Source organism: Serinus canaria, chromosome 7 (assembly GCF_022539315.1).
Source record: "Serinus canaria isolate serCan28SL12 chromosome 7, serCan2020, whole genome shotgun sequence".
In the NCBI taxonomy this organism is placed as follows: domain Eukaryota; kingdom Metazoa; phylum Chordata; class Aves; order Passeriformes; family Fringillidae; genus Serinus; species Serinus canaria.
In genome coordinates this window covers 22,825,232-22,852,858 of record NC_066321.1, presented here as the reverse complement: position 1 = coordinate 22,852,858, position 27,627 = coordinate 22,825,232, and the positions used below count along the sequence as shown (strand labels likewise).

Below are 27,627 nucleotides of genomic sequence, written 5' to 3'. Positions count from 1 at the left end.
GGCCGGCTGCGCGCTCACCCCGCGCCGCCGGAAGTGACGAGTTCGGGATCGTGCGCGGTGGCGGCAGCGGCGGGAGGTGCGGGGCCGGGATCGGGATCGGGATCGGGGGCGGGGCTCAGCGGGGCGCCCCTTGTCTCCATCCCCATGGGGTCCGGGGGAGCCCCCGGGTTGGGTGTTCGCGGTCTCCCCCGCCGCGAGCGGGAGGCCCCGGGCCGGGCCGGGCCGGGAACCGTGCAGCGGGGTCGGTGGGTAGGGCCCCGGCCGCGGCCTGGCCGCTTCGCTCCCGGCCGCTGCTGTGCGGCCGCTGTGTGACCGCAGGAAATCGGAACAGAGCCGGGGCAGCCTTTTGGTGTAAGGACTTGTGTAGGCACAGCCGTAAAAGACAAAATAAAGGTGCGTGTCCCGGCACCGTGTGCAGGCGAAAGTTCTTGATTGTGTTCTGTGTGTTACAGGTGAAATGGTTTTCATATGCTGAACTCCAGCTTGGATTGCCTCATTGCTGCACGTTGAGGACTTTGTAAAAAGCAGGAAGTCAAGATGAAGAGCAGGGTGACACAAGTAAATGTAAGTGTTCTTAAACCTAAATTGTAGGATTTAATCACTCCCATGTCACTGGTAGTTAGGTTTGTAGTTGATATTTTGTTAAATAAAACTTTCTGAATGGAAAGGGAGTAATATCTCTGACAGACAGCAGCTGTTTGCAAGATAAATACTACTTGGAGTCAGTAAATTACAGCTATTTCTAGCTGCTGTTGTCCTTGCAATCAAAGTCCTGAATATTATTAGTGTAAAATGTTACAATAATTGGTCAAAACTGACTGAATGCTGATGGCTCAACAATAAGTGAAAGCATGTAGAGGAATAGAGAAAGATTTTGAAAAATTTAGCAATGATCTTAAAAGATAGACAATAAGTAGCAGTTAATTTGACAACTGTATGTCATACTATGCATGTTAAAACTTTTCCTTTTAATAGCTATATGTCCCATTTCTGAGTGGATGGGAGTGATTTTTTGGGAATGCAAGAAGAAAAAATTTAGAAATGCTGTGCTTGTAAAGGTACACAGCATTTGTAAAGCCAGGTTTGGGACATGTTAGCAGAGCAATATTGTTATGATGCAGTACCTCAAATCTGTGGTATTACTCTGCCTGTTTGTCCAGAGTTGGAACCTTCGTGGGCTTCTTCACTCTTTTTGACTCAACTTCTCTGACTTGAGTGGTTTTTAGTAGGGATGCTTGAGGGGTAGTTTAATACCTTCTGTTTTCCCAATCTGGTAGTCCTCCCTCATCTGTTAAAATAACCCAGTTAGCAAAAGCACACTCTTTGGACACTTTGAGTTACTCATTTTGATGAAAATGGACAAGGAAGGAGGACTAACTTGTGTCAGAAAACCTGGTCACAGAGAGCTGAGGGTGATAATTTCTTCAACAAGCATGGCTACTTTTGCAAGGAGATGTGATAAATGGCAAACACAGAAACAGCCATAACATTGTTTTATTTCTGTGAACAGTTGTCTTTTTGGTTCTGCTTGGGCAGAGACAGATGATAAAGAACCCATGAGAATGGATCATCCTGAAAAGACTCAGTGCCTTCTTCCCATCTGCTCGATAGGATTTCAATACAGGAACTATTTTGTATTATTCAAAGATTTTTATTACCACTTTCCTTGGAAGCTTAGGATACAGACTGGCATTATATTACTGTGCTGGAAAAAAAAAAACAACTTAAGGACTTTTCTTACCCTTGAATGAATTCAGTGATCTGCTCTGTGGTGTAATGATCATTGAAAGGGATAGAAAACCTTGGTGAGTGTGTGAATTTCTTGTACTGTCTCTGCTGTCAAAGATACTGTGGCTCTAAAATTTAACAGGTGGATGTAACTTTTATAGGGGTGCATGCTGCCAGTGGACAATGCAATGCCCTTGTTTCCTGTCATAATCTTGATGCAGGCAACAGAATGCTGTAATTTTAGCAATTTGAAGTGTGCCCTAGGAAAGGCAACATTGTAGCATATGTTATAGTGGCCTCAAAAATGCAGTTGTTGGTTTGTAATATGTACACACCGCCCAGTTAAGTTTTTGGAGATAACAGCTGCCCTGCTTTTTATGGAAGAGGTGTCATTATATTCTGGTCACCCAGAGTTTTAACTGGTTCTTTGGTGGGGCAGGAATTGATGTGCCACTTGGTGGAGAGGGTGCTGCTTCAATGAACAAACTGAGTGTTGCTGCAGGGAGTTCCATCAAGGTGCATAAGGAAATACTTGAGTTTCTGCATCAAGTGTGACGTTCCCTATTTCACAGATAATCTCTCTGTGACATCGTGAGATTGTGGTTCTGAAAAATCAGAAATAATATTTTAAAGGAAGAGATGACCCTTGCAATGAAAGCACTCAGGTTACAAATGCTGCTGCTTGAATATACCAAAGTTGTTTAGGAACATCTTAATGAATGTCTTTCTGAGCTTGTTGCACATGCTGTCACATTCTGATTTTTGTATGACTCCATACTTATACATGTCATGGTTCAACCCATGGAATTTGGTGTGAGCTGTTTAAGTGTGTATCACTTACACAATCCTGCAAATCTGCCAAGTAAATCAGTGCAACTCAGGTGTTTGTAATTTATGAAACTAGGAATGACTCATGAGGAAATAAATTGTGATTAGTGAAAAAGGGGAACATAAGGAAAAATAACTCAATAAAGGGAATTTTTAGGAGAGAGGAAAGACAGTGTTTAAACAAGAAATGGAATGGAAAAAGAGTGGTATTCTCTTTGTGATAGTGTGTGTGATACAACAAATTATAATGGCATCTGAAAGAAGGAAGCAGGACAGGCAGACCAGTGGTCCATCTACTGTAGTCTCCAGAAGTAATTAACAACAGATGTCTTAAAGAGTTTAGAAATAGGGCAACTATAAAAATACTTGCCCATATACACTTCCACTCTCCACCTGTTTGCAGCTTCCTGAGCCTGATAAAGTTTTTTGGTAACCCTTGTGGATTTTTCTTAAGTGTTTGTTCAGTGTCTTGAACCTGTGGAAGCACTTGGCATCTGCAGCATCCTGTGTCTGGCTGTTCAACTGCTTGTTCCTAGAGAGCCAGGAACCTTTCCTTGTCATACCTGACTGCCATCAGCTTTATTTGGTGGCCCTTCTTGTAAAGGAGTAGGAACTGAGGCATGGTATGCTTTGATCTGATGACAGGTGCTCACAGTCATGTTGGGGCTTGATTTTTTTTTTCCCTTTCTCTTTCCTTAAAGCATGGTTCCAGTCATGACAGGAGGGAAAACTACAGTTCAAGACATGACAGTTTGTCTCCAGAGGACAGGTAAAATGACTGATTTTTGTATCCTTCAATTCTGTTATATATACCTCACATAGTAAGTTAGAGAAGTTAAAAAAAAGTCATCAGATTATGTTTCTTTTTATATATTACCATAACTAAGTGGTAAAAAGCAAGCGCAGATTTAATAAAATACTTGAGTGTCAATATAACAGTAATTAAATGGATTTGTTACTAAAACTTAGCATTTAGTTGAATTATCATGAGACTTGAAAATGGAAATTACATGCTAGCTTTTTGCTTGAAGTCACATATTGCTGATACAACAGTTATCATTTTTGGGCAAGATTGCTTTGTGCTGTACAGGCAAAGTAAGTAGAAACAAATGAATACATGTGTTCGAGGAGTACAAGCTGCTGAATTTACCACTGATATTTGATGTTACTGCTGCTAAACATTTAATTTCAGATTCTAGGAGCTTTCTTTTACAGTGCTTTTTTGATTTTTGATAATTTTTTCCTGATGGCAAGTTGTTGTTAAAGTAGACTCTTTTATTGGAATGACACATATTCTGAAACTCAGGTTGCAGAATTGGAACACTTCTACATTGTTACATTATATTGCAAGTATATATTGATACCATTGCTTTTCTCAGCCTCTTACTAAAAGTTTTTGTGTCTTGGGTTGTGAGTAGGGATATGGAGCGTGATAGGTCTCGGTCTCCATCTCCCAGGAAGAGGAGGTATTCTGATGACAGCAGATATGATGAGGAATATTCAAGACGAGAATACTATGATGACAGAACTTCAGATGGAAGGTCTGCAGCCCTTTCTTAATCAGTAATGAAATACCTACTTTTAAAGAGTAAAATGTGAAAGTTTTTTACATACACTTGGGTGTTTATTTTCCCTTTAGAAGGATGGAAAGGGGGAGAGACAGACACTATGAGAGATGGGAGGACAGAGAATATGATCGAAGGAAGCAGAGACGATACTCATCGCCTGACCGCAGGAGTCCAGAGAGGTCGACAGGCCAGAGCTCACTTGCCCATGAGGAGACCACCTCAAAGAAGAAGAAAGAAGAGGTGGATCCAATCCTCACTCGCACAGGTGGTGCATATATTCCTCCAGCCAAGCTCAGGATGATGCAAGAGCAGATCACTGATAAAAATAGGTGGGTTCAAAGTTACATAGTAGGTGTTTTGCTGCAAGCAAAACAGTTAAGGTGTTTAGAGAATGTTGGGAAAGATGGGATCCCTTAAGGGTTGTGATCATTGTTTTGAAAGTGTATTTTTATCAGAAGAGAGATAAGAGAATCAGATTAAACTGTACCTGCTTCTGCTGCAAAGTTGAAATCATAAAGTAAAGCAAGATACTAAATGTAGCTAGGACTTTTTTGGAACATCTTACAAAGCAACATCCTGGGTTATATCTGCAGAGAATTACACTTTGGTTTATTATGTTGGGTCAATGATTTTCTAGTGCTTGAATGTATAATTGTAAACAACTCTTCACATTTATGCAGTGAATATTTTTAATTTATTTTAATGATGAAATGAAAATGTGAATGTATTTTATTTATATATATATGTATATACATATATATATAATTTTGCTCAGTGCAGCTTCAAATTTTTACAGTAGTAATTTGTGATACTCTGTAACAGCTTGGCATACCAGAGGATGAGTTGGGAAGCATTGAAGAAGTCGATCAATGGTCTTGTCAATAAAGTGAACGTTTCTAATATAGAAAACATCATTCATGAGCTCCTTCAGGAGAATATTGTTCGGGGAAGGTAAGCCTTAGTATTTTTAAATAATTCTTTTGCTTTTCTGGAGCATGTACACTCTTCATGTGTACGCTGTTGTGTGTGCTATTAATAGTGTGTGGGTGTTAGTCAGATCTTAGTATTAACCTTAGGCCATATTGTCCTATTCAGAATAGCCCCTTACTTGGGAAAGGGATTGTATGCTTGCTGGAACAGAAGAGTGCAACAGATGGTGTATGTTTCCTTTTCTTAAGGTTTTCCCAATGCATTTTACTTGAATGACTTGTAATTTACAGCTGTCACTGTCTATTTTTTTTTTTTTAGTGCTTTATTATTTTTTTCTGGATCAAATAGTATTTTAGCCACTACTGAGCAAAAAAAGTTTTACTGCAGTTACCTGTTGATGCTGTTTGCTGATGCATTGTAAAGAAAAGACCATTATGCTGTTGTAGCTTGGTAGATCCAAAAATAATTCTGTTAGGTTTCAAACAGATAGCGACACTTCCTCTGCCATGAATTTATTTGAGGAGTGTGTTACTTTTTGTGTGTGTTATATCTGATGGGAATATCACAGTCAGGCAACTAGCATAAAAATAAGAGAATTAAGTCATTAAGTAAAATCTGGACAGTGGGTAAATAGCTCCTGAGTGTGATTTCTGTTAAAAGTAATAATAATATTTCATGCTTTATGTAGGGCTGCTTTTTACTTGCCTGTATTTCATGTCCTTGAAATTTAATTTTCATACTAGTAATATTATTTTAGTTTTAAAATGAGCTTATTGAATATTTTTAGAATGCACTTGTCTGTGGTAGTTTCTGTGTGTGGGTTATAAATGTCAAAATAATGTATATGGAAAATGGCACCATTTCCCTCTTTAGTTGGTTCTGCGCTTCCAAACTTGCACAAAGGTGCATTTAAAAGTAATAACATGAACTTTTACCTGGCTGTCAAGTCCTTTCCTGAGGTTTTAAGTAGATGATAAATAAGAACTGAAACAGACCACTTTCAGTGCAAGCAAGAAGTAACTAATTTCAAAATGGAAATATTCTATTTTTGTGCACTAGTAGGAAATGAGTTGTTTTCCACTTGTCAGTGCCTCAGTAGGAATAAGGTCCCTATGCACTCTGTATTTATTACTCTGTAGGAGTTTTTTTTCAGGATTTCAGTAGACCAGAGGGAAGGTAGATTTGGATATCAGTGTGTACTTTGAAAATTCCACATTTGGAGGTTTGTTTTGTTTTTATCCTCATCCACGTGTAGTTAAGTAATTCAGCAAAAGTCAAATTCTGTGTGCTCCTAAGCATTACAAAAAGCAAAATTGAGAGGAGGGGAAGCAAGTTACAGATTCTTCTCAAACTTTCTTGATAATAAATGTTGGAGATCATTTGAATAATAAAAGAACTATTGTCTCATGAATCCTTTGCTTACATTCATTTAGGCTCTAAGTAGTATTTTATAATCAAAGTTGAGATTAAACAAGGGACAGTTGAAGGATACAAGATGGCTTTCTGCATGCTTAGTGTTTTTAAATGTAGCTGTAATATGAACAATATTTAGTTAAAGATTAGGTAACAGTTTAAGAACTTTTCAGTTCAGAAAGATTTGTGCAACACATTTTGCAAAATTCCAATTGTGGCATGATAAACCATGATTTGAAAAAGATCATCTGGTTTCTTCCAGCTACACCAACTGCACAACGCTATTTCATGTGGTAAGTACTGAATAAAAACATTACATTTATTACCAGGAAGGTCTTTAAAACTTTCCTATTTTTCCAGGGGATTGCTGTCTAGATCCATTTTGCAAGCTCAGAGCGCCTCTCCGATTTTTACTCATGTTTATGCAGCTCTTGTGGCAATCATCAATTCCAAGTTTCCAAATATTGGTGAATTGATCCTCAAGAGGCTGATACTGAATTTTCGTAAAGGGTATCGCAGAAATGACAAGGTATGTAAAGTGTAAAGGAGCAAGGTGCTGAAATGTGGAATTCTGCAGTGTAACTGTGTCAAGTATGTACAAAGGAGCACAGCCAAGATGTGGGTCAAGACCAGTCAATGGGACATTTAGTAGCATTAGAGTATGGTGAAAGTTTGACTACCTGTTCTGGATTGATACTGTGATAGTTTGGGGTTTTTTGATTTGGGCAGGGGTGTTTAATTCTAATTTTTTATTTTTGAGTGTACAGTCCTAATTGTGAACAGCTACCAGTATCCTCAAGTAGTTTCATGGCTCTAATTTGTGAGATGCATTAATCTGTAGTATGTCTGGGTTAGGAATTTCTTCTTCTATATGTTAAAATTTCCTGGTTTATTTCTTTTACAGCAACTCTGTCTAACATCTTCAAAGTTTGTTGCACATTTGATGAATCAGAATGTGGTATGTTTCTTTGTTTCTACTCAATCCAAACCCTATATGGCTAATTTTTAGTTTAAGACAGCAGTACCCTAAATGAAGGTTCTCTCTCTGTTCTGAAAGTTGCTGAAGGCCTGGGTGTGGTGCCTGCTTTAAGTTGTTAAGATCTCTTTTTAAAAGATACTGGTAATTGCTTATGCAGTTATCACCACTTATCATTGCACTTATGCTCCAGAGCTTCCCAAGATTTTCATGTGTTGTTTGGGTTTGTATTCAGGCATGTCTTGATGCAAAGCAAGGGTCATTTGAAGCTCTGTCCCACAGATCTTAAATAGAATTTTCTTGCAATATGTGTGTTAGCAGAAGTAGACTTAGTTGCATCTAAATCAAATTTATATCCAGCTCTATTCCACTTGTTTATGTGTCAGAAATCAGGATGCTCTGATTTAAATAATGTCAGGAAGCAGTGTCTCAGGAATGTGTTGGGAATGTTCAGCATTTTAGTCAAGAGGAAATTAATCTGAGATAATCGATTTGCTTATGTGCCTGGTCCTGGGAGATCTTATTTAATTATAGATACAATGCACTTAGAACTGGGTTCTGTAGTGCAAGTGCTGGTTTGTTTGCTTCTTGGAAATGCATTAATTTTTTAATGGCAAAATATTTTTCTTTGCTAGCTTGTTCACTTCAATAGAACAGTCACATTCACTAGAAAATTGGTGTAAATACTGATGGTAAAACTGGATTTGAAATTTTGACTTCCTCTTAATCAGCTTTGCCCCACTACTGCTGTCTCGTGTGTGATTAAACTGCTGTATTGTGGCATCCTCAAAGGCTGGACAGGTCTGTCCAGTAAATGGTGGTGGTGGTAGTGTAATATTGTGCATTCTAATTCTTTGCTGGTACTTCTTCCACAGGCTCACGAGGTTTTATGTTTGGAAATGCTCACTTTGCTGCTTGAAAGGCCTACCGATGACAGTATTGAAGTAGCAATTGGATTTATTAAAGAGAGTGGGCTCAAATTAACAGAAGTTTCTCCTAGAGGTATTAATGGTAAGCACAGTTAGCCAAAACCTATCTTGGCATTGGTATTAGTAAATACCTTTCATGTTTACATTTCTCTGTTTTCCAAAGCAATCTTTGATCGCCTTCGACACATTCTGCATGAATCCAAAATCGATATGCGTGTTCAGTACATGATAGAAGTCATGTTTGCTGTGCGGAAGGATGGCTTCAAGGATCATCCAATCATTCCAGAGGGATTAGATCTAGTGGAAGAGGAGGATCAGTTTACTCATATGTTGCCATTGGAAGATGACTACAACCCAGAGGATGTTCTTAGTAAGTTAGAGATGAAAGATAATTCCTGAACTGCATTCCCCAAGAAAATAAATTCAAGATTAAATATTAATAGCTTTCTTCAATTTGTGTTTTAAATAAAGTTTCTCTTTTATTCTAAAGATGTTTTCAAGATGGACCCGAACTTTATGGAAAATGAAGAGAAATACAAAATGCTGAAGAAAGGTAGGGATATTTGTGTGTATACACAACCATTACCTACGGCATTTGCTTATTCAGCTGTTGCTGCCAACATATATTTAACAGTGGGTGATATTTCTGTTCTATAAAACTCAGTTCACAGACCTTTCCTTTGTGTTTGTGCTGCTCAGTGTTGTTTGTCCATCTGTGTTTCCATTCAGTTATGATACATGATTTTTGGCCTCTTCCACATTCTGTACCTGAGACATCCTTTCACTCTTTAGGGGTGGGATCAAGGGGGTTTTTGTAATGAAAGTACTGTGGTCTATGTTCCATTAATCTGGGACACTGCTCTTTCAGAAATTCTTGATGAGGGTGACACTGAATCTGAAGGAAATCAAGAAGCTGGAAGTAGTGAAGAAGATGAAGAAGATGATGAAGAGGAGGATGAGGATGGTAAGTGTATGACTGGTACCTTACAAGCAATTGATTCAATGTAGATAAACAGGAAAGAAAAGCTCAACTTCTTAGATGTGATGCAAAACTGAGATGCTCAAATGTTAAGCAGTGTTTTCCTCTTCAGTTATTCTCAGATCTAACTGTTTACTAGCAAGCAGTATAAAAGTCTGAAAGGAAGCATTCGGTACACGCTGAAAAGGAAAAGCACCTTTGCCACATTATTGTTGACAATATCAGTTTGAGATACCAATATTTTTCTTAAACATTTCCATGCTCTATCATATTTTTAAGTCACTTTCAAAATGAGGATGGATTTTCTTACCTGTATCTACATCCTCCATATCTCACTTTAGTGGAGACAAAACTTACTCATTCTCAAAGAACGTATTCAATTCCCAGGGAAAAACATTGATGGATAAGCATAACTGAAATTTTTTTGCAGGCTGCATGAGTAATGGAGAAGCCAGTCAAGTATTTTTCCTGTACAATACCAGGAATAGATTTCCTTACAGGTTTGGTGGAATATCTATTCTATTTCACCAATTCTTTTTCACAGAATAGCAGAGCTCCCTCATTTTTTATGCTTTTACCAAACTTTAAAAGACTGAAGGAATAGTTAATATTTTACAAATTGAAGTCCTCTCAGAGTGGTTTGGTTCAGAATGGATTTTTCTACACCTGCTCCAGGACTTTGCAGAATGCTGTAATGTAGATCCTACAGTTAACAGGAACTAAGGATTACCTGTTAAAATCAGAAATGCTGCACAAAGCATTGTATGCCTAAGTTATGCAGAAAATGGATTGCTAATAATGTTAAACCTAGAGGTTGCAGTGACTAAAAAACATGCAATGTCTTTAAAAGAATTACCTGTTTAAAACTGTCTCTAAATACTTACTTTTGTTACAGATGAAGCAAATACTGGTTTTTTTTTTTGTTTTCTATAAAAATAAACATAAAAAAATACACAAACCTGCAAACAGTCCTAAGTACTTCTAGAAAAATAGTGTACTGCAGACTCAGTAAATGGTAAATAGAGCTGTCCTAAAAAATTACTACATGTGTCCTCCTTAATGTTTTACTCTTTACAAAGCCATGTTTTTCTGTTCCAGGTCAGAAAGTTACTGTCCATGACAAAACAGAAATTAACCTGGTCTCCTTCCGTCGTACAATTTATCTGGCTATTCAGTCAAGGTAAATACAAATTATACATCTGGGGGTGTAGTTCTTTTGAGGTCAGTGAACTGTAAATATTTATTTTAAAATTCTGTCTTAATGTGCAATTTAAAAGAAAAAAAAATAGGGAAGTGGTCTTTAGGGAGCCTGACCTGACTGTGTAAAGCAGACTGTTTTCCAAATTCTCATTCTAAGATGAATCTTGTTTGTTTCAAAATGTTTGTGTAGTGGACTGGGACTATTGCTGTAATGAGAACTTTCTGAGTGAACAGAAGCCAGTGATCTTCAAATTTAACAGCATCTTGAGAATTTATGAAAAAAAATTGAGACACACTTAGAAATCCTGTAGTTTGTCTCCACTTCTGAGATGGAGTTCTTTTGCTGTCTGCATTGTTTGGAAAATAAGTCTGCAGTTACCAGCCCTGAACTATAGTCTGCTTGTGGTCATCTTGAGAATGAACTCTGCTTGCAGTTTGTGGCACAGATATTCCAAACCTGCTGAGTGTAGCTTCTGTGTCACCAGGCTGAGAGGAAGGATTGATCCCTTGCAGCCCATAATACTCTGCAGGTCTGATGCTGCATGTTGAGTGCAATAATGTAGTTGTGGTGTTGATCATTAAGCATATTAATTAATTAATACCATACTGAGAGTGTCAAAGGCTCTCACATTTCTCAAAGTTACTGTTCAATATTCTCTTGCCATACTTGAACTTGTTCATCTGATGTGTGGTGGGAGGATGTGCCCAGTGGTAGCTAAAGGCTTTCAGAACAGGAGTGTAAAGAGGAGGCTGTGGTATAATTTGCTTTCAGAGCTGGTCTGAAGTGCTTGCATTTCAGTGTCTTTCAAAATGTGCAAAACAAGCTCCCACTTTTCTGTTTTGTTAAGTTTTGTAAGATGATATAATAGCAATAATGACTTGGATCATCTTGTTTTCAGATTGCCTGCAAATATAATCACTTTGGATTGATTTTCAGATAGAAACTCATGAAACACAAAATGTTTATTAAAAAAGTCACAACAGCAATAAAGTCTTAGCAAATCAAACAGCTGACATACTTTACTATTTTTCTATTCAGCTTAGACTTCGAAGAATGTGCTCACAAACTGCTGAAGATGGATTTCCCTGAAAGTCAGACTGTAAGCCTTTAGTCTTACTTTTCTTGTTACTAACATTCTAAAGATACAGTACTGTGGTAGTATCTAACAACCTTACTCACGTTCCACAACCTACTTTGTATAGCAGGCAGATGAATCAGTGTCATTCCTTACAGCTGTTGTTCCTCAAAATTTATTTCACAACCTGACACAAACAGACTGACACACATTTCATAAGCAATTTGTCTTATGCATGTGCTCCTTTCTGTCAAGCAACACAAATGTTTGCTCATCACCTTTTAAAAAGATTTGTTGTTTGGACTGGTGAAAGTTCTGTCCTAATACAGGAATACAGCACCATGACAGGGTTCTGTCTCTGAAAGGACTCTGGGTTGAAGATAATATTTGCAGGCAGCTGTAGACTTTATCAGTGGGGCTTGAAATTTAGCACAGTGCTATGAGTGTGTTGTTTGGTGCTCTCACAGTAAGTGAGTAAACAGCATATTGAATTAAAGCAGTTTTGAGTTATGGCTTTGATGTGATTTTGGAGATCATGAGACAAGCTCTTTTGTCCTCAGACTCTGTAAGATCAGTGCAATTGCTGTGTTTTCTGGTAATGGAAACTGTTCTTCATCCAGAACTTTTTTTCAATACTGGTAGAATGTAATACACATATAATTTTCCTAGCAGCTTTTCAACAGCTGTAAGCTGTCATCATAAGAGTTGCACTTTGGGAGGGCTTTTAAACTTCTTGTGTCTTAAATTATCAGTTGTGTTTGAAACAGTGTGTGTAATAAGTAACTTTAGTATAATACTAACTAGTAAGGGGAGATCAGGGCTACACTTAGGTGTTCTTTGAGAACTTGTTTACCTATAATTTTTTCAATTCTTGTACTGTTGCTTGTTTCTAAGCAATTTACGTGGAAGTAAACTAAGAACTGAGATTGTGGGGTTTTTTTTTAATCTGGTTCTCTAATTTTGTGCATGAAGTGCAGTATTAAGCATGCATAATATTATAGTTCTCAGTGAAGTATGCATAACCTGAAGAACTCTAAAGAGAAAAAAACATCCTGTTGCCCAGCAAATCAATTCAGCTATAATGAATAGAGCAAGCAATCTAGAATATATGTACTAGACCATACAACTTGTACTAGAGTTACAAAGCATAACACTACTTGCTTGTAGTGAGAACTACTTAACTCTTAGGATTTAATACCATGGCAGTCTCTTGTCATCTCCTAACTTCTGTGAGAAAAAGCTCCTCAGGAGAAATAAGGGAAGGAAAAAGAAAAACCCAACAATTAGTATCACCCTTCAATTCAGTACTAGTTGTAGGAATTACTGCAATTCAAGATTTAAAACTTTTGTCAAACATGAGGCTTCTACTTTGTACTGATTTCTTGTTTTCCTTAAGAGTCCTAACTACACTTCACCTCGTTTAATCAAATATATGAGACCTTGGCCTTGCTCATTTTTGCTTATTGTATAGAATTAAGCTCCTTTATGGGGACAAAAATCTTAAAAAAAAAAGACACTTCCTGAACATTTTGAGAGCAGAAAGAAAAAGCAGATGTAGGCAGTAAAATTATTCAGGGCTTGATTCTGTACATGTGGATTAAAAAAACTTAATATATTCAGAAGGAAATTTGTTTAAATTAGCTGCCAGATCTTAAGCCAGAAAAATCACCTTTCATTCATTCAAGCTACTGTCTTCAGACTAAAGCCTTTATTGAATTAATTCCCTCTGCCTTCATTAAAAAACAAGCTATTATTGAGTTTGCAGATGACACCAAGTTGGGCAGGAGTGCTGATCTGCAGGAGAGCAGGAAGGCAGAGGGATCTGGACAGGCTGGGTCAGTGGGCTGAGGCCATTGGTGTGATGTTCGATGAGGCAAAGTGCTGAGTCCTGCCCTTGAGTCACAACAGCCCCAGGCAGAGTGGCTGGAAAACTGCCCAGCAGCAGGAAGGGACCTGGAGGTGCTGGTTGGCAGCAGGTGAACATGATCCAGCAGTGCCCAGGTGACCAAGAAGGCCCATGGCATCCTGGCCTGGATCAGGAATAGCATGGCCAGCAGGACAGGGGCAGTGACTGTCCCTCTGTACTGGGGACTGAGGCCACACCTGGAGTGCTGTGTGGGGCTGAGGGGGCTGGGCTTGTTCAGTCTGGAGAAGAGGTGGCTCAAAGGGGACATTTCTCCTTTTGGGTACTTGCAGAATGATAGTGTAGCCAGTGGGGGTTGGTCTTTTCTCACAGATAACAAGTGACAGCAGCAGAGGAAATGGCCTCGAGTTGCACCAGGTGAGGTTTAAATGAAATACTAGGAGCAGTTTATTGACTGAAAGGATGGTGAGTCTTCGAAACAGGTTGCCCAGGGAAGTGGTGGAATCAGCATCCCTGAAGTGTTCAAAAGACATTTGAGTATGGTTTAGTGGTGAACACAGTGGCATCGGGTTTATGGTTGGACTTGATCTTAGAGATATTTTCAACCTTTATAATTCTCTACTGCTATTATTTTAGCCATAAAGCACTTCTTTCTTTTTTAGTCTGTTTTACTGAAAGTTCCAGCCATCGGTATTGCAGGATGTTGCATCTTATTTCTTCACACTTTCTGATTCAAAGCTTTAAACATTCTTGAGAAATTCCTGAAATGTTTGCTGATCTCTTGGGTGAACCTGCAAAATTTGTTTATGCTTATTCTCTGTTCCAAATCCTACTATGAATAGCAGTCTTCATGAGAAGCAGGATCTAGAGCATTTAGCTGAAGTATTCCTTAAAAATCAGGTTTAAGATTTTCATTACAAAACTTTTATTCAAATCAAGTCTGATTTTACAGTAATGTTCTGCTTTTCTTCTGAAAGACTTCACATAATAAAGTGAAATGTATTTAATTTTGTCATAAAGACTGTTTTCCACAAGCTATGAGTATAAATAGTCAGTTAAATACAATCAAAAAACTAATCAGAATATCTGAAACCTAAAGACAGATGCAAACAACAGGTTTGAGACTAATTCAGTTCTAATGACCATCTTTCTGGGTAACTCTTCTAGAAATCTTCATGTGTAGAAACTTTTGGAATGGTTTATCAGGGCTGTGTTCACAAATACATTAGCAGTTTTTACCAGTGCTTGGAGTATCAGATCATCGTGTCACATTAACTGCAACACAAGTTGTTTGTGTGTTTAATACCAGTAATGGATCTATCACACAGCTCTGACTCACAGAAAGAGGATTAAGGTTCAGATGGATCATCTGTGGACTGGAATAACATAATACTGCTTTTTGGCATGGCAGTTTAGGACCAGCTGCTGAGGAGGGGTGTCAGCAGTCCTGTGACTTTTTTTTTTTTTTTTTGAGGAAAAACATTTAAAGTGTTATTTCATTTCTAAGTAAATTTACTAGGAGTGGGTTTCCTTTTATTCATGTTATTTAGACCCAGCTGAAGCCTGCAGATCCAAAGTGAAATAGCTTTGCTGTCTGTACTTCAGTCTGTCTGAAGCTGTTCTAAACAAGCCTTGCACTAGCTTCTTTGAGCATATGTTCAGTCTTGGCAGAGCTCACTGTTTTGCTTTTTAAAAAAATACTGTTATTATCTCTGTTAAAGCTGTGTTAATCCCATGTATTACCAAAGAAGAAAATTTAAATAAATTAAAACTGTAGTTAGAGGAGTGTGGTATTAGCAATTGTTCTGACTTCTGAACGGTGGGAAAAAGCAAGCAAACGAGCCTGGCTGAAATGCAGACAACTGAAAAAAATGAAACCAGCCATACCTTGCTCTTGCTCTTTGAAAATGTGCCTAAAATGGATTAGTTTTTGGGCTTTTCATCTTTCTTGGTTTATGATAAGAACTAAACTTGTATACAGAAATGTTGCTAAATTAATTTAGAGCCTCTTCTAACACTGTGCATATTCCAGATAAAGGTAATGCGTCACCAGGTTGTTTTTTTGTTTTTTTTTTTACTTGAAATGAGAAAAATTCTTGCAGGCACAGCCTTTTGGAAAGAATTATGCATGCATCTGACACATCTCCATTTTTAAGGGGTGGTGTCACTTGCTCAAAGCAGTCTTAGTTGGTGGTGTGGGAGTGTCAGTGTCTCGTGTTATTTATGCCTTGAGTCTTGAAGATAACACAAGTGCTTATGTTGGCCTGACTATTTTCACTTTCAGTGAGAATATAGTTCAGGGAACTGATGTAGAGTGGGATGGTCTAAGGCTGATAATTATGCTTTGGTCAAATTGATGATTTCTTAGATACATTAATTTCTTTAATTGGAGGGCATTGCAGCTGGTAGGTTTAGCAACTGCACCATGATTAGTTCACATGCTTGCTACTGCTGTAAAAGATAATCATCCTCAAGTAGCTTTCCTGTCTTTTGAAGTAGGAGGTTTTTGTGGGCCTGAGGTGCAGAATCATTCTAAATTTCCATGATTTATCAATTTTAAAAAAAGTACATGGCATGCACATAGCATGTTGTGGTATTTGTTGATATCTGCAAAGTGAAGGTACAGAATCCATGCAGAATTAGGCTGTTGTGTGATAGCAGGCATTAGCTAGAATTCTGCCTAGATTTTGGTCTCCCATGGATGTGTGTATGCACTTAATCTGAGGAGGTGGAATTGCTCAATGAAATCACTTGAAGTTTTGCATGTGCAGCCTTCAGGTAGAAGGAAAGAGATACTGTATTATTTCATTTTTGCGTGTGCTTTTGTGTTTTTCATTTTTGCGTGTGTTTTTGTGTCACAGACTAGTAGCAGCATGATTTAAACTATATTTATCTTTATATCCAGTTAATGATTCCAGTGTAAAATATTAAGTCTGATTTACACAAGATTTATGATAATCATATTCAGCTTTAAGCATATATTGTTCTAAACAGAAAAATAATTGAGCAAAAAAAAAGGGACAAAAGTTGAGGAAGGCCATTAGCAGAGCACAGGATAGGCCTGCAGACTTTGTAGTAGCTGCTAAAAGCATTGCACATAGCTTGACAAGAGGCTGCCTGCTGCTGAAACACCTTCCATGGCTTTGTCAGCTTTGGCTCTAAGTGGTAACTTGACAAATTAAGAAGAGAAAGCAGAGATGCTGGGAAAAGTAGGCTGTGTGATGGTTACACCCAGTAAAATATGGAGCAGTAAGGAAAGCTTTAAGGTAGTGGGAGTAAAATAGGCATCAGAGAATTAAAAGAGAAAAAAGTAGTGTGGCATCTGTAAAAGCAGTGAGAATACATAAAATGCAAGGCACTCGTTTCACATAATTCCCATTTCACATTGATTTAAATGAACCTGAGGCCTGCACTAGATTTGCTCCTGGCAAACCAATTCCTTTAGTTCCATGAAGAAACTTCTAGAGTTGAAGTGTTGACATTGAAAATGTTCTATTTTAAGAATAGCTTACAGGGTGGGGATGTCTCATAATGGCTTCAGCTTGTGTATCCAATGGATGGAGCAGAGCTGTGGGGCTGGCAGGGGAAGGGAGGTGGAAATGGCATCACTTCCAGCCATGGAGGGCAGAAGTGACCTCCACATGGAGACAGCCTGGGGGGCAGCTCTGAAACTGCAGTCTTGGCTGAATGCAGGTCTTACAGAAATTGCAAAAAATGGTGAGAAGGGGCAGGGGGGAAGTACTACTTGTGAAAAGGAACCTGTAATCAGAAGGGGGTAAGTTACTTTAGCTCTTCTGCCTGCCATGAACACAGTCTTTGTGTGAAACTGAGAGAAGATAGATTGGGCAGGGTGTGCTTGTGATTTAAAATTGGAAAACCGGGAGAAAAAACCAAAACAAGTCTGATTTTTCTGTCTTTTCCTTTAGCATCTTTAAATGTATGATGGTACTTGGCATGTTAGGTTGAGTCATAGTTCATCTAAACTGCTATTCTGTTGGGTAAGAGCAGATAGAGACTGTTTAGACAGAACTGTGAGAAATGCAGTGCATTTAGAAGGAGCTTTCTTCTAATCTTCTGTCTTAGCAGTTTTGGGAAGTGCTGTTGTTCTCTGTACAATAATAAGTTCAAGATCTTCACAAAAAGATGATTCACCATCTGTATGAGATGTCAGATATTTTGAAGTGTTTTACTTCATGATTGGATAGGTATAAATGCTTTCTTAACCAAGCTGAGTAGTAACTTAGTGAGCATTCTATGAAAACAGTTAACTCAATATAGAAATTGCCTGTAAAATTGGGCAAGAAATTCTTTGTGGTCTTCAAAACAAGTGATGGACTAAATAACAGGTTCTTCATGCCATAAACATCATTGGGAGTCCAGATATTAGTTCACTAACTTTTGAAGCTTTAAATTAAACTAGAATTGCCATCTGGGCTTGTTGCATCTCTCAAAAAGTAATTAAATAATTGTAAAGTTTATTAATTTTAAATCTGGAGGACAGTTACTCTAGACCTCGCCTCAAATTGTTTGGCTAACACCAGCAGGAATGACTTTATGGGCAAACCTATTTCGTGCATGTGGTTATTCAATATACCCTCCTTGAAATCATTGTAATATTTAATTAAAATGTTAAAATATTTAATTACTGTAAACCACAGGGGATACCAAGGCTATAATTGCATTTAAGATGAGGAAGAAAAGTAATTTGTTTTTCAAGTCTTCCTGACATTATTAACAGTGGCATCAGCACTTTACCCTTTTTATTGTTAAGAACTGATTAACTGAGGCATTACTGTATAATGGGATAATATAAAAAGTTAATATGCATTTTAATACATCACATTAACACTGTGTGACAGCGTTAAAAGGAATGCCTTTAAACACATCTGTAAGTTGATTTGATACATTACTGCCTTGTTATTTGGAGGAGTGGTTTCTTTTCTTGTTCAGCATAGTTGACTTTTTATTTGTTTTGGGCTTTTATGATGGGCAGAAATGTTTCTTCTGAATACTTGCTTAGAAGAATGACACAAGTGGGAGAACATGAAATCCAGTATGAAATCATCCAGTAGGTTTTATAGGAATGTTATTAGTAGTTGAAAGAGAAGTTAAACTAATAATGAAAGATACATGACTGACAGCCAGAAACCTATTTGGGAGTGTCATAAATTGGATTACACTATGGAATTGGTCTTAGGAGAAAACAGTAATAAAAAAAGCAAATGGGCAAAAACTGCAGGGCTATTTTAAGCATTGTGTAACTTCCTGGCTTTTAATTTGTATAAAAACATTTGCTCACTTGCCTTAATTAATGTTGCCAAATGTACCCTAAACCAATTCACAGCTGCATTGCAAGCTGTATCTCAGGCAGAAGATCAGGGGAATAAGTTTGGAATATTTCTGATTTTGGAAATAACTGCTAAGAAATGCACATTGTGTTTCCAAATGGGTTGTCTGTAAGCCATTTTAACACTTGGAAGTTGTAAAGAATTTTTATTTTCTGTAAGTGCAGGGATTTGTACTATTTCAAACAAACAAAAAGAAACCCTAAGAAGAATATCACAAAAAGAAGCAACTGACAAAAACAAAACCACAAATAAAGCTCTCAAAACCTTCACTTTGTGCATTGTGTTAACACATAAATCTTAGTTTAGGCAGAAGAGAAAATTTGAAGGGCAAAAGTTCACATTCATGTCCCAGAGAAATTCAGAAAACTACTGATGTTGCCAGTAAAGTTTGATGTAAAAACTCATTTCAAAGCTCACATCCTTGTAAGGCTTCCTTCAGTTGCTTGGTATGTACTGATGGGGTTTTTTGCTGCTACAGTGAATTTACCTGGAGAAATATTCTTTTTTTCATAACCCAGAAAGAACTCTGCAATATGATACTTGACTGCTGTGCTCAGCAAAGAACATATGAGAAGTTCTTTGGGTTACTGGCAGGGGTGAGTTCTGTTTCAGATTTTATACTTTATGGTAGAAAATTTCATTGTTTTCCTCTATTTTTTGTGTGTCAAACTTAAGTTTTAATGGATAGATAAAACTAATAGTTTTTTTATCATTCTGAAAATGCTTATGTTGATTGTTTTAGTGGATTGAATTAGCATTTTGATTTTAAATAGAATGAGAGAATTCACTTTATGTTGTTGCTTGCTTTGCCTCCCTTTTTTCTCATTATGGTAGAACAATAAATCAGGGGCAAAGAATTGAGAAAAAGACATAATAATATTATGGGTTACCAGAAAATAGTGCTGAAGAGCAATCTTGGAGACTCTTGTCATTTACCACCTTGTTCAGTAGTAAGTTTAATTTAGAGCACAAGATTGAATACTTACTGTCCTGGGCTTGGCAGTGTTTTGTTTGCTCTTCAATAAACAGCTAACTCTCTCTGGTTTTATGTAACTAACTGCAAATTTAGCTGCAGTTATTTCTTTCTTAAGATTTCCCTGTTGATAATACTGACATGTCTGAAGAGTTAAGAAGAAATACTTGTCTTCTCAAGGGAGCAAGCTGTGCTGAAAGGGAATGTTTCTTCTCATTTGTGTTTTTCATCCATTATTCCAGGAAATCCTTTTGCTGATAGTCAGTTACAAAGCACTACCCATATGAATCTGCATGTTCAGATGAATGTATATGTTGATTTCTATATTCTCTGAAATGTTTATATCCAGAATGTCTTACTTCTACTTCCTGCTGCCTCTCTAAATTGAAATAGTCGTTTAGTAATGTCCTGAAAAAAACATGGGGTTGTATCAGGTGAAAATACTTGATGTAGAGAAGTCAAGCAAAGTGCTGCTGGATAATTTGCTGTAGTTCAGAATTGATAATTACTGCTTTGCAATGCAAATGAGTTTCTTGTCCTGACAAGTTGCTCAAGGCTACAAAATAGATCCATTTGAGTGTTTGCTCTTCCTCCAAGGGTTATTTAAAAAAGTCTTGCAATAAATATTGACCCCATTAGGTCACTTAGTTGTAGGTTACTTGCATGTTCAGTGTTTTTTTCAAGTGGTGGTTGAAGTGGTACCATGTTGTCTCAGCGTTTCTGCATGCTAAAGAAAGAATACATGGAGTCCTTTGAAGCCATTTTCAAGGAGCAGTACGATACCATTCATCGTCTGGAAACCAACAAACTGAGGAATGTGGCCAAGATGTTTGCTCATCTCCTGTACACTGATTCAATTCCCTGGAGTGTAAGTTAAAACATGCAGCCATTGTCCTTGATCTCCACAGTAGATCCACAGTAACATCCAGTACTCCACAGTAACATCCAGTACATTAATTCTAGTATTATTCTACACTTTGGTGGCAAACTGGATTATCTAAAGTAACTTCTCAGACACTGTTGAAAAACTCTGGTTTGTTCCATCTCCTTTTTCTCCCTCTTGTGTATTATCATCCTCTCTCCACATTTTTCAGTAGTTGATTAAAGCTATTATTTTATGGAGTTCAGGTGGAATTGGTTGATTAAAAAGTACTTCTTCTGGAAAAGAGTTTTGAGCTTCTAAATTTTGATAAATTAGAAGTTGCATTGAATTATAAGACATTTAAAAATATTGTTATTTTATGATTTAATTGCCTAATAAATAAAAGCAGTCTCACATTCAGAGATATCTTATTATATAGTAAAGTAGCATCTCCTATTGTTTTGTTCTTGTTTCATAGCCTAGTCTACCTGTCATTCTTCAAGCATTCATAAGTCAGTCCAAATATTTTACCTCTCCTATATTTAAGTCCTAAATCTCTTAACTTGCCAGAAGTTCACATGTCTGATTTTGTATTGTGGATTTTTCCTACATAAAAAGTCCTAAAGAATTACTAACATAAATATGATCAGCAGCTGCTCCCATGTGGTAGAAAAGAGTTTTTGAGAAAGACAGTCTTGACTAGAATTTATGAACCTTGGGGGAAAAATATCAGTCTTTTTTAGCTATTTCAGGAAGACAGAAGTTTCTAAGATAAGAAAAGAATGTATGTTTAAACTTAAAGGTTAATGCTTTTCTGAATATTTTCAGGTCCTTGAATGTATAATACTGAGTGAAGAAACTACCACATCCTCCAGTAGAATTTTTGTCAAAATATTCTTTCAGGAACTCAGTGAATATATGGGACTTCCAAATTTAAATGCAAGATTAAAAGATGTGTAAGTTAAAATTTTATTTTCAAAACTGTAAATTTAATTAGGTTCTTAATCTTAAAACATACAGCTAAGAACTCTGTGTTCAGTTTCAAGTGAAGCTGCCCTTCTGTAGCTGCAGTACTTCAAGAAGAAGTTCATGTATAGATTTAGTCATTGCAAGGAGTCACTTTTGAAGCTGAGTGCATTGCTGTCATTTTGGGTTCAAGTACGTGCATGACTCTTTGCAAGATGTATCTGTTCCCCCTCCACCCCCCAGTGACACTCAGCTACCGTAACAATTTCCAAGTGTGAGTTTATTTTTATATATTGTCAGCTGTATAGCTGCATAATAAATGTTACTGGGCCTTCTTTTTCTGACAAAACTTAGGAAAAAACACACAACTCTTAGTAACAGTTTCTCTAGGATTACTTACTAATCCTTAAATGTAGTATACATAACATTCTTTTAAATCTCTATGGGATTTAATGCATTACATTCTGACAGTGTTACTTGCAATTGCTTGAGCTATTTCCTCTAAGTTGGGGTTTCTTCTGTGTATGATGAAAAATTAATGAAGATGAGAAATTGATGAAGAATTTTAAATTAGCTTGTGTAATCTTAAATTTGAAACTATGCCTATGGCCCTTTATAGGGGATTTCAGCATGGATTCCTAATCTTTGAACTTGTTGCTCAGTGCCTGTTATCCTTTGCTATCCCAGGCTGCTGCAGTTCCACAAGTCACTTCAGGGCTTCACAAAATTGGGGTTTCTCTTGTCATTATCTGTCAGTATGTATGCAACTCTACTGTGGGTGAAGTTTATATTGTCATAAAAGAGCATGTTTTTAAATAGCATTTGATTAGATGCATCACAGATAAAAACAATGAAAGTGTTGAAAAATTCATTAAGAGAAAACTTTTCTTGTGGAGATTCATGCAGTTTCTTTTTCAGTTTCTTTATGTCAGTGGGAGTGCTGAGCTGGCATGGTGTTTAATATAGATGTTTGTTTTCATCAGGACACTGCAGCCTTTCTTTGAGGGATTATTGCCTCGGGATAACCCCAGAAACACTCGCTTTGCCATCAATTTCTTCACTTCCATTGGCCTTGGAGGACTAACGTGAGAAACACTTTTCTCATTTGATAGTTACTTTCTTCACCTTCCCTCTCCCCGTGAACAAAAAAATAAAACTGAAGAACAATTTCTTTTTTGTTTTGGCTAATTAGGGATGAATTACGGGAACATCTTAAAAATGCACCAAAGTTGATCATGACCCAGAAGCAAAATGTTGAGTCATCAGATTCCTCCTCATCTTCAGACTCAGACTCTTCCTCAGATTCTGATTCTGACAGCAGCAGTAGTAGCTCAGAGTCATCGAGCAGCAGTGACTCCTCATCCAGCAGTGACAGCAGCAGTGACTCAGGTATTTAAACACCAGCAGTGCAACTATTTGCTTTTCTTTGATTTCTTCCTCCAGATATGTTTATTACTCTTTCTGTGTATACTTCTTTTGAGGAAAATCTGCCTATAGACAGTGGTAACTTCTGTTTTAAAAACTAAGCAATTTTTTAACTTACAAGTTTTTAAATATTAAATGTTTCTCAAGGAAATTTATTTTTGAATTTGTACTCAGAAAAACTGAGTTCCATTTTTAGAGACTTAAATATCTGAGAAACCTGCATTTGTAGATTACTTTTTTTACAAAATTGATATCTGTTGCACTCTACTGTGACTTCAGTTTATTGGAGGGTTGAGGGATTAGAGTCATTTCCAATTATTTTCTCAGTGTTTACTGATGAACCGTAGAGACTCATTTCCACAACTCTTTTTTTTTTCTTGGCTTAACTGAGTGAGCTTGATACTCCTTGTCTCTTTCCTTGGAAAATGTGCTTCTTCCTTCCAGAAATCAGTTCTTCAGTTCTAGCAATGTGTTTAAATATTGTCCTCCATCTGAGTCCCTATTTCTAATTCTTCTGCTTCAGGAAAAGATTGTGAAATATAGTGAAAGTTCTTGTCTGTAGAGGAATTTCCAAGGAAGAATTAGCTTTTTCTTATAATTTATTTTATATTTTTATGCATTTAGTGTCTTATACTGTTATGGTGATGTAGAAACTTCTATTAGACATGAACTGTCGTAAACATTGCTTAATCTTTAAAGTAGTTGCTATTATGAGTTAGTGTGTGCAGTCTCCCCCAGTATGTATAGCAGGAGCAGATGACAGCACAGCATGACTTCCTGTAGCACAGAAGTTTGCTGATTCAAAGTTAATTTGATTTATTACATGCCTTTGAAATAAAAATGATGAATAAAATAAAAGCAGTGTGAACTGCTCCTGCTTTGGAAATGCAGTTCTGTTCTCGACCAGAATCTCCTGTCCAAGGTGGAGCTGTGTGTGTCATGGCTAACAGCATTAGTGAGGACAGCACGAGAGGAGGGAGCAGCCAAACAGGGTCAGAGGAGGCCCTGGTTCAGCACAGAGCCAGATGGTCCTGCAGGGACAGCTGCAGCTCTGCTGAGCTGCTTGATAGGAACCAGAGGGGGCCATCCTTAGTGACAAACCAAGTCTGCAGTCTGCGAGAAGAAACAGGGTTTTTTCAAAGTTTAGGACCTTCTCTCTTACTACTTGCCTTTTCTCCATTGAGGAACACATTCATTAAAATTTGCATCTTGATACCTTTGCAGTCTGCTTTCACTTCTCAGTTTCCTGTGTACCTTAATTCAGTGGTCAAAACACTAATTGGAGATAACAGTAAGCTTTAATGGTTCACTGAGTTGAGGTTCCATTACTGGTTATACCTCTAAAGTCTTCCTGTGTTTGCAGATTTTTAAATCTATAAAATTACTTATAAGAGTTAAGAGGTATTTCTCAGAGGAATGTGTGGCAGTATTTCAGTGTTGGTCAGTGTATGAAAGAAAGATAGAAAACCTGATCAGAAATTGAGCTAAGTTAGAGATTACTGTCACACTGCCTGTTAATGCTTGGAACTTCAGCTTGCTCAGCTCAGCACTGTCCTGGTGGAGGTAGTTCTAAAACAGGTCCAGCAGAGGATAAAATACATCTGCCATTAAAGCTGCTGGTTCTTTTCTGTTTGCTTTCTCAGGTCTTTTCCTGCATGCAGGTGGATGTAAAATAGTATGGAAAACACTGCTTAAAAAACATAATATATTAAAATGTATCTGAATTGATCCATCAGTGCATTTTAACAGAATGTCAGCAAGCCTTAGTTCAGACAGGAGCCTAGACAATTCAGATAATGCATGGACTAGTAAATCAGTTCATGGCTGTGATATTTTCAAAAGGTGATGGGAAGCAGCTGATGTGATTCTATAGTTCATACACTAAGGTGAATGGATGGTTATTGCAAGTGGCTGTTAGTGCCAAATACTGTCAGGTGGGATCTAAAGGCCCCTGATAAAGAGCAAACAGGAAGGTAAGACCTGTTCCATTGAGATGAGACTACTGTGTATTTAGAAATACAGGAGTTAGTTTGTCTTGTTGACAAAGTGTCACTATATGGCCTGAAAAATGAACCTGAAGGCCATTGTTACAGTGCTGCAATACCATTATCTCAAGCCATTTCATCCTACCTCTTTTTCCTCATGGGATAGTGTTGGATATTTTACCTCATCTGCTGTTTTTCATCTCCATTGACTGATAAGCTTTTCCAGGAAAAGTAAATGAATTTGAGACTGGATAGTCTGGGAAAGGTCATCTTCCTAGAAAAAAAGATTATTTGTAAATAGAGAGTGCTTTGGTGTATGACTTTACAGGCTATGCCTGGTCCTTGGGTACATGTCAGCAAGAGGGTGATGACAGGCAGAGGTTTTAAAAAGACAGGCAGATAGCAAAGGGATAAAAATCAGGAGTTCATTATTTTGGACCCTTTGTCCAGATATATGTGCAGAAATGTTTTGTGGCAAAAAACACTCTCTAGAACTCTTTCTGTAGTTTAATAAATTTAATATACTAAATTAAAATGCAATCTTAGTTCCATAATTTGTTATAATTTCAGATGTTTCTAAAGCCAAAAGGAAGAGAATGCAAAAGAAAAATAGAGATTCTGAAAAAGTTTCCAGGAAAAAACAAGAACGTAAAAGGAAATCACTTGAAAAGAAAATTGGAAGGAGGCAGCAAGAGGAAAGAAGTGATACTGAGAAGAAATCAGAAAGAAATCACCGACATCTAAGAGAGTCACACAGGAGAGAGGATGTTTCAAAGTACCACCACAGAGATGAACCCAACGGCAAAGATGGTTACCACAGCGGAAAGGATAGGAACCATGAAAGAAGTAAGGATCCAGAAAATAAACACAGTAATTCCAAACTGAAGAAAGCAGAAAGAAGAGCGTCTGTGTCTGACGATGAAAATTACAGACATTGGAGCAAAGATGATGGACATCGTAGTAGGAAAAGAGAGAGATCCAAGTCCCGCGAGAGGGAGCGCGGCCGCTGCAGCCCGCGGGAGGAGGAGCAGGAGCAGGATGAGCGCTCCAGGAACGGCTCGGAGAGGCAGCGGGACAGGCACAGCCGGTACCCCGAGCAGCACAAGGAGTCCCGCAGGACCCACGACAGGCGCCGGGAGGCATCCCCGCACCGCCGGGAGGCATCCCCGCGCCGGCGGGAGAGTCCCCCGCACCGCAGGGCGGCATCCCCGCACCTCAGGGAGAGCCCCCCGCACCGCAGGGAAGCATCCCCGCGCCGGCGGGAGAGTCCCCCGCACCGCAGGGAGGCATCCCCGCGCCGCCGGGAGAGCCCCCCGCACCGGCGGGACGGCATCTCCGCACCGGCGGGACGGCCCCCCGCACCGCAGGGAGGCATCCCCGCGCCGCCGGGAGAGTCCCCCGCACCGGCGGGAGAGCCCCCCGCACCGGCGGGACGGCTCTCCGCACCGGCGGGACGGCTCTCCGCACCGGCGGGAGAGTCCCCCGCACCGCAGGGAGGCATCCCCGCACCGGCGGGAGAGCCCCCCGCACCGGCGGGATAGCCCCCCGCACCGCAGGGAGGCATCCCCGCACCGGCGGGAGAGCCCCCCGCACCGGCGGGAGGCATCCCCGCACCGCAGGGAGGCATCCCCGCACCGGCGGGAGGCATCCCCGCACCGGCGGGAGAGCTCTCCGCACCGCCGGGAGGCATCCCCGCGCCGCCGGGACGGCTCTCCTCACCGGAGGGAGACATCCCCGCACCGCAGGGAGAGCCCCCCACACCGGCGGGAGGCATCCCCGCGCCGCCGGGATGGCTCTCCTCACCGCCGGGAGAGCCCCCTGCACCGGCGAAAATGAAGCCCGGCCCCCGCGGCAATTAAGGTTCATTTCCTAGCTGGTAGAACTGTTATTTTAAAATCTATTGCTGAAGTTTCTTTGAAAAGAAGATTTTTGTACAAAGTGATAGTTAGCATTTGTAAATTTTACCAGACTTTTTCAAATTTTCAGTAACACTTTTTTATAACTGTATCATTGGATCTTTGTTATGTTCTTTGTTTGGAAAGACAAAGCTCTTTTATTTTGTGAATAAAACAGTAAGATACCAGCACATTGGGTATTTTGTCACTTAGTTTCAAGTATTTCTAATTTTAACTTCCCAATCTAAAAACCTGTTGGTTTTTAACTTCACTTGTTGATTGAAATCCAGATGCTGAGGTTGGGGTGGTAATGTAAGAATTTCAGACTACAATGTGAATGTTACATGAGGAAGCGATAAAATTTTCAAACAGGAATTCTATATCTGCATGTTCTTTCAGCCTTGCAAGCATGAAAGCCTTTTGACCAAAATCTTCAGGAAATGCTCAGTTGATTTTTTTTTTTTCTTCAAGACTTAAAATTTGAAAACACAATGTTGATGTTTTAAGTGTCACATGTGAAAGTGTGTCAGCTTGTTCTGTGACTTTTCACAATGTTTTTTAATATTGTGACATCCTGAGCTAGTTTCACTTGTGATCTTTTTGGAAAAAGGGTTGGTTCGGTTTTTATTTTTTCAGTTGTGACTTTGATTTCAAAGTCATAGTCTTCAACTCTATCCCTACA

General features: G+C 38.6%; 1 protein-coding gene across 2 annotated transcripts; it reads left to right on the top strand.

Annotated features, from left to right (window-relative positions):
• On the top strand, positions 1-26,606 carry CWC22 (CWC22 spliceosome associated protein homolog). 2 transcript variants are annotated; one of them, XM_030241742.2, is made up of 20 exons: positions 1-76; positions 453-564; positions 3,258-3,325; positions 3,975-4,097; positions 4,196-4,453; positions 4,947-5,075; positions 6,828-6,996; positions 7,372-7,425; positions 8,319-8,454; positions 8,536-8,742; positions 8,863-8,925; positions 9,241-9,336; positions 10,450-10,531; positions 11,591-11,651; positions 19,358-19,435; positions 20,528-20,680; positions 21,503-21,630; positions 22,624-22,725; positions 22,833-23,029; positions 25,621-26,606. In XM_030241742.2, exons 2-20 carry the CDS (start codon positions 538-540, stop codon positions 26,589-26,591), a joined length of 3,102 nt encoding a protein of 1,033 aa, XP_030097602.2. In that variant the 5' UTR covers positions 1-76; positions 453-537; the 3' UTR covers positions 26,592-26,606. The 2 variants fall into 2 exon arrangements, with proteins under 2 accessions (XP_030097602.2, XP_050832894.1); XM_050976937.1 differs by having other exon boundaries at positions 3,972-4,097.
• Positions 26,607-27,627: the final 1,021 nt, after the last annotated feature.

Coding starts and splice junctions, on each gene's coding strand:
- CWC22 (XM_050976937.1), top strand. CDS start 538: ATGAAGAGCAGGGTGACACAAGTAAAT. Junction 6,997..7,371: donor GGTATCGCAGAAATGACAAG/GTATGTAAAGTG, acceptor TTTCTTTTACAG/CAACTCTGTCTAACATCTTC. Junction 10,532..11,590: donor TATCTGGCTATTCAGTCAAG/GTAAATACAAAT, acceptor TTTTCTATTCAG/CTTAGACTTCGAAGAATGTG.